Source organism: Trypanosoma conorhini (assembly GCF_003719485.1).
Source record: "Trypanosoma conorhini strain 025E chromosome Unknown Tco_14.4_contig_00832, whole genome shotgun sequence".
NCBI lineage: Eukaryota > Euglenozoa > Kinetoplastea > Trypanosomatida > Trypanosomatidae > Trypanosoma > Trypanosoma conorhini.
The window spans coordinates 930-6,539 of NW_021704924.1; the positions used below are offsets into that span (position 1 = coordinate 930).

At 47.1% G+C, this 5,610-nt stretch overlaps 2 protein-coding genes and 1 pseudogene across 2 annotated transcripts, besides 5 other annotated features; all 3 read left to right on the forward strand.

Moving 5' to 3' along the window:
* Nucleotides 1-336, forward strand: Tco025E_08639 (eukaryotic initiation factor 5a; annotated as a pseudogene).
* A 50-nt stretch (nt 337-386) lies between these two features.
* Nucleotides 387-403: a microsatellite.
* Nucleotides 404-573: 170 nt separating this feature from the next.
* On the forward strand, nt 574-3,537 carry Tco025E_08640 (putative DNA repair protein; the record flags this gene model as incomplete). The annotated part of the gene is made up of 1 exon (XM_029375483.1): nt 574-3,537. The coding sequence occupies one exon, from the start codon at nt 574-576 to the stop codon at nt 3,535-3,537; it is 2,964 nt and encodes a 987-aa protein (XP_029224403.1).
* Nucleotides 3,538-3,798: 261 nt separating this feature from the next.
* Nucleotides 3,799-3,821: a microsatellite.
* Nucleotides 3,822-3,937: 116 nt separating this feature from the next.
* Nucleotides 3,938-3,991: a sequence feature (A-rich).
* Nucleotides 3,992-4,026: 35 nt separating this feature from the next.
* On the forward strand, nt 4,027-5,250 carry Tco025E_08641 (putative phosphatase 2C; the record flags this gene model as incomplete). The annotated part of the gene is made up of 1 exon (XM_029375484.1): nt 4,027-5,250. One exon carries the CDS (start codon nt 4,027-4,029, stop codon nt 5,248-5,250), a length of 1,224 nt encoding a protein of 407 aa, XP_029224404.1.
* Nucleotides 5,251-5,311: 61 nt separating this feature from the next.
* Nucleotides 5,312-5,363: a microsatellite.
* Nucleotides 5,364-5,473: 110 nt separating this feature from the next.
* Nucleotides 5,474-5,512: a sequence feature (A-rich).
* Nucleotides 5,513-5,610: the final 98 nt, after the last annotated feature.

Genomic DNA, 5,610 nt, shown 5'->3' on the forward strand with positions numbered 1-5,610 from the left:
CCACGCCAAGGTCAGCATTGTTGCCACCGACATATTACTGGTAACAAGATGGAGGACCAGGCCCCGACTACCCATAACGTGGAAGTTCCCTTTGTGAAGACGAACACATACAGCGTGTTGGACATTCAAGAGGATCGCGAAGATCCTGGCAAGCCGGCTCATCTTTCGCTGATGGATGATGAAGGAGAGACTCGCGACAACCTGGACATGCCTCCGAATGCGGAATTGGCTGCCCAGATAAAGGAGCAGTTCGACGCAGGAAAGGACGTCTTGGTCGTTGTAGTTTCTGCGATGGGAACGGATCAGATTCTCAGCTTTAAGAATGCTGTGGAGAAGTAAGGTAATAGTTTTTTTTATTATTTATTTTGTCTCTGCGACATTAATGTTTATTATTATTATTATTGTGTCTGATTGACCTGTTGTGTTCTTTTTTTTCTAATATCTAAGTAAACATTGAGACAATATTGACTTATTTTTGATTTTCTCTTGCTGTTCTCTTTTTCTCCTCTTTATATATGGAGGAATTTAGGAAATCGGGACACAATTATTTGTTTTTCTTTTTATTATTGCTACATGAGTAACAATATTAATAATGCGATCTTGACGCTCACGGATAGAGGACAATGGAAGCGTGCAACAGGAAAGGACAGGGTTGTTCGCTACATTGTTCAACGGGCCCCAACAATGAGGGCACGTTGTCGAAAGTGCTCGCAATATATTGTGAAGGGGGAACTTAAATGGGGAATACCTATTCGTCATGCGCAAGGAGAGTATGGATGGATATCAGCGTGGCAGCACCTAGGATGTACACGGATTTCTTTAGCTGAAGCAGTTGATGATATGATTTATGGATTTGAAAATCTCTCTACAAAAGAGAAAGAGGAAGTATTGAGCGAAGTTACCTCTTCCCACTTACCACCCCATTTGCTTCCTTTGGACCCTGATGATTTGGTAAAGCGAGGAACTCTTCCTGAAATGGAGCCCTCTGCTGAATTATTGCGTCCTCTTCTTCGATACCAAAAGGAAGGGCTGAGTTGGATGATAGCTCAGGAACAGTCAGACATTAGGGGTGGTATTCTGGCTGATGAAATGGGGATGGGAAAAACAATACAAATGATCAGTCTGCTACTTGCAAATCGTGTTGTGGGCCCGACCATAATTGTTTGTCCTGTTAGCTCTATGCTTCAATGGAGAGCTGAAATAAGCGAACATGTTGTCCCGGGGACATTGTCCATTGCAGTAGTAGATCGTGTTCTTAATGCTAAAAAAGAAGACATGGAAAATGCAGATGTTGTCTTAACTACCTATCCTATGGTGGAGCATTCATGGAGAGCAGTGGTAAATAAGAATAAAGTGCCTTGTCCTTATTGTGAACAGCTTTTCCTTCCACGTCAACTGGTTGTACATAATCGATACTTTTGTGGACCCAAAGCTAAGAAGACTCTGAAGCAGCGGAAGCGAGAAAAGGGACATGAGGACGCAAAGGCTTTACCCAATCGTGGGGTTCAGTCTAAGGAAACGATTAAAAAAGGTCTCAGAACCTTGCACGTTGATGTCGATGATAACAATGACGAAGAAGGTGTCTTTGACGAAGCCGAGATCACAAATGAAAGAGGCGTTGTTGGACCAATGGGTATGTATCGTGAACTTATGCTTGAGGCTGGACGTACAATTAGAAGTCGATGGGAACCTGCCAGAAAGTTGAGTGATGGTAGCGACAATACGAGTATCTCAGCGAGCGGCAGTACAGAATCGGAGGACGATACGGAAAAAGAAGAGGAACCAGACACACACAGAGAGGAGGAAGCATTTTCGGCCTTTCAGTGTCCCAACTGCAAATTTCAGCTGTTGCGGTATCCTTTTTGTCCCAAAACAGGCCAACATCATGTCTTGTCGGAGCAATTGAAAAATATTATTGAAACCGATAATGGTAGCGATGATATTGATATTTCTGCCTCTATTTTTCATTCAATAAAGTGGAGCCGCATTGTATTGGACGAAGCACATCGTATCAAGGGACGTAACACAAGTACTTCACGAGCAGCTTTTGCTTTACAGGGTGAATATCGATGGTGTCTCACAGGAACACCCTTACAAAATCGTGTGGGTGATGTATATAGTCTTATTCGCTTTCTCCGCATGACGCCTTTTGCGAGATATTATTGTGGAACAGAAGGATGCTCCTGTTCATCGTTTTCCCATCCATTTTCAGGAACCAACCTGCGACAATGTATCTTTTGTGGTCATGGACCGGTACAACACTATGCCTATTTCAATCGTCACATAATGAATCCTATATTACGCTACGGTTACGTCGGCGATGGTCGCCAGGGGATGATGAAGTTGGCCAATGAAGTACTGCAGAAATGCATGCTGCGTCGCACAAAAATTGAAAGGGCGAGTGACCTACATCTTCCTCAGCTTACCATTGATATTCTGAAGGTGAAACTCACCAAGGAAGAACGAAATTTTTACGAATCATTGTATAAAAAAAGCACGGCTACCTTTGATACCTTTGTAGATAAAGGTACAGTTTTGCATAATTACGCCCATATCTTTCAACTATTAAGCCGCTTGCGCCAGTCTCTTGATCACCCTTTACTTGTTGTGGAGTCTATGAACGTGGGCAAGATTGTCCATCCGAAGGGAGTGTGTGGTATCTGCACAGAAGGCGGCGGTGAAAACTCCCTCCAAGTAAACCCTTGTAAACATACATTTCACCGTATGTGTATTGCTCAGTTTATCGAAGGCTCTCCTGGAAATGAATATCATTGCCCAACCTGCTTTGTGACCATCAACATTGACTTGCGACAGCTACGCGCTGACTGGGACGAAGAGGAACCTGCGCCAATGATGCCCCCTGAACTTGAGGATGAACTTATCGAAGATGATCGTGAAGAAGATCTAGTCCATAATGGCACCACGACGACAGGGGCCTTATCGACCGCTGAGAAGGCCACTCAACAACCGAGGAAACGAAGACAAGGTGTTTTGTCGCGAGTTGACTTTTCCAAGCCCATCCAGGGAAGCAAGCTTGATGCTATTACGGAATACATCCAGTCTGTGCCGAAGGATGAAAAGATAATTATTTTTTCACAGTTTGGAGACATGCTGGAGCTGCTTCAGATATGGTTACAGAGGGCCTCGGTGAAGACAGTGAAACTCACTGGTTCTCTCATGCTTTCCCAGCGTCAAGCAGTGTTGCAAGCATTTTTGCACGACGCGGGCGTGCGCGCGATTCTTATTTCGCTAAAGGCAGGTGGAGAAGGTTTAAATTTGCAAGTTGCTAACCACGTTATCCTTGTAGATCCATGGTGGAATCCGGCAGTTGAGATGCAGGCGGCACAGCGCGCGCATCGTATTGGGCAGACGAGGCCTGTACACGTGATTCGATTTGTTGTGGAGAACTCTGTTGAAGAGCGCATGATGGACCTACAAGAGAAGAAAATGCTTGTGATTGAAGGTACCATAGATGGCAAGTTAAGTTCACTTCAAAGCCTTAGTGAAGACGATCTTCAGTTTCTTTTCACTCGATAGTAAAGATTTTGACAGCGAGGGACCGTTGCTTGTTTGATTTATTTGCTTTCCTTTTTTTATTTCCTGCTTGGTGTTGTTGCTTCTCCGTTTGTGATTCAGAAAAGGTGTGCGAAATGGCAATGAATCCCCTTTGACGGTCTCTCCCTTTTTGCTCTGCAGCTGCCTTCTGCATCACTGTGTGTGTCTGTGGGTGGGGGAGGGTGCCTCTTTTTTTTTTGTTTAGCTTGGCTGCGTTGAAACAAACTCCTTTTTTTTTTTTCTGTGCGTGCGTGCGTGCCTGGGTGAAGAATTTTGTGTAACTCGCTGTCGTGTAGGAGAAAACCATACAAGCTCTTCGAAACGAATCGCCGAAGGACAAGCAACACTCAGGAAAAGGAAAACCGAGCAGCAAAGGAGCGCGAAGAAACAAAAGCAACAAACCCAAAAAAAAGAAGAAGAAAAAACCAAAAAAAAACGTAACACCGCCTAAAACAATAAAAAGCTGAAGCGATGGGGATACCCCTACCAAAGCCTGTGATGACGCAGCTGCGGGAGCGGCGCGGCAACGAAATATTCCGCTGTGGCTCTAGCTGCGTCAACGGATTTCGCGAGAGCATGGAAGACGCACACATCATCTACCTTCAGCCTGGATGGGGTTTTTTTGGCGTATTCGACGGCCATGTCAACGATCAGTGCTCGCAGTACCTCGAAGAGGCGTGGAAAGAAGCCATTGAAAAGGAGAAGATGCCCATGACAGACGATCGCATGAAGGAACTCGCTCTTGAGATTGACAAGCAATGGATGGACTTAGGCCGAGATGGCGGCAGTACCGGTACTTTTTTCTCCGCCATGAAAAAAGACACTGCTGTTCACTTGCAGGTTGGCAATGTTGGTGATTCGCGCGTTCTGGTCTGCGTCAATGGCCAAGCTAGAGCAATGACAGAGGATCACAAGCCCAATAACGTTGATGAGAGACGTCGAATTGAGGACTGCGGTGGCCGTGTTGAGGGCAACCGTGTTGACGGAAGCCTGGCTGTGAGCCGGGCCTTTGGAGATCGTGATTACAAAACCAATACCACTGGTAGCCAACTAAATCAGAAGGTGATTGCGCTTCCGGATGTGACCCATGTCGACGTGAGCTGGGGCAGCAAAGATTTTGCTGTGTTGTGCTGCGATGGCGTTTTCGAGGGACAATTCAGCAATGAAGAGGTTGTGGGTTTTATTAAGGAGCAGCTTGAGACAACAGATGACCTTGCCGTCATTGCAGGTAGAGTCTGTGAGGAGGCCGTAAATCGTGGTAGTCGCGATAACGTTTCCTGTGTTATTGTGCAATTCAAGAGTGGCATGGACTACAAGGACACGAACCACGTTGAGGTGCTCCCAGGCCCATTTAGCCTGCCCAAGAATGCTGTGTTCCGCAAAGTATACGGCCTTATGGCGCAGAAGGCAGGATGCACGATTCAAGAGGTCCTAGAAAGGCGTTACGACCAAATTGTTTCCATGGACAAGGAACTCCTGCAGGAGGAGTGGCAGTGGTTCAAGGGCGGGCCGCCAGCCAACTTGAAGGGGAAGGAGCGCACCAAGTGGTTCGCCGACCTGCTGGAGCAGTATGCGGCAGAGAACTCCGCCGACAGCCGGTCCGAGCAGCTGGAGCGCATTCAGCTGCTACAGCAGCAGATAGGCGTTCCATTGCCTGTCCTGCTTTCCCTGATGGCTGGGCAGACGCAGGAATAATTTCCCGTGCGTGCGCGGGTGCAACTCAACCGGATGAAGGGATGCCGTCAGAGGGGTGGCTTCCCTCCTCTCTCCTCCCCCCGCCCCCCTCCCTCCCCTACTCGCCCTCTCCCAAGGGGCGAGCGGGCAGAACGGCCACAAATCGATCAACCCATCTATATCCTTTTCTATTGTTTCTATAGCTATCCATGTTGTGATGGGGACGGGGGTGCGCCGAGGCTTGAAAAGCAAACGAACGAAAAAAAAACGGAAAGAAAAAGAAGAGCGAGTGAAGGGTGTGGTGGTGGTGTTAGGGGGCAGAGAGGGAGCGCGGCTCACGCACGTCTGTTTCCCTCTCACTCTCTTCTTTGTCATCCCACT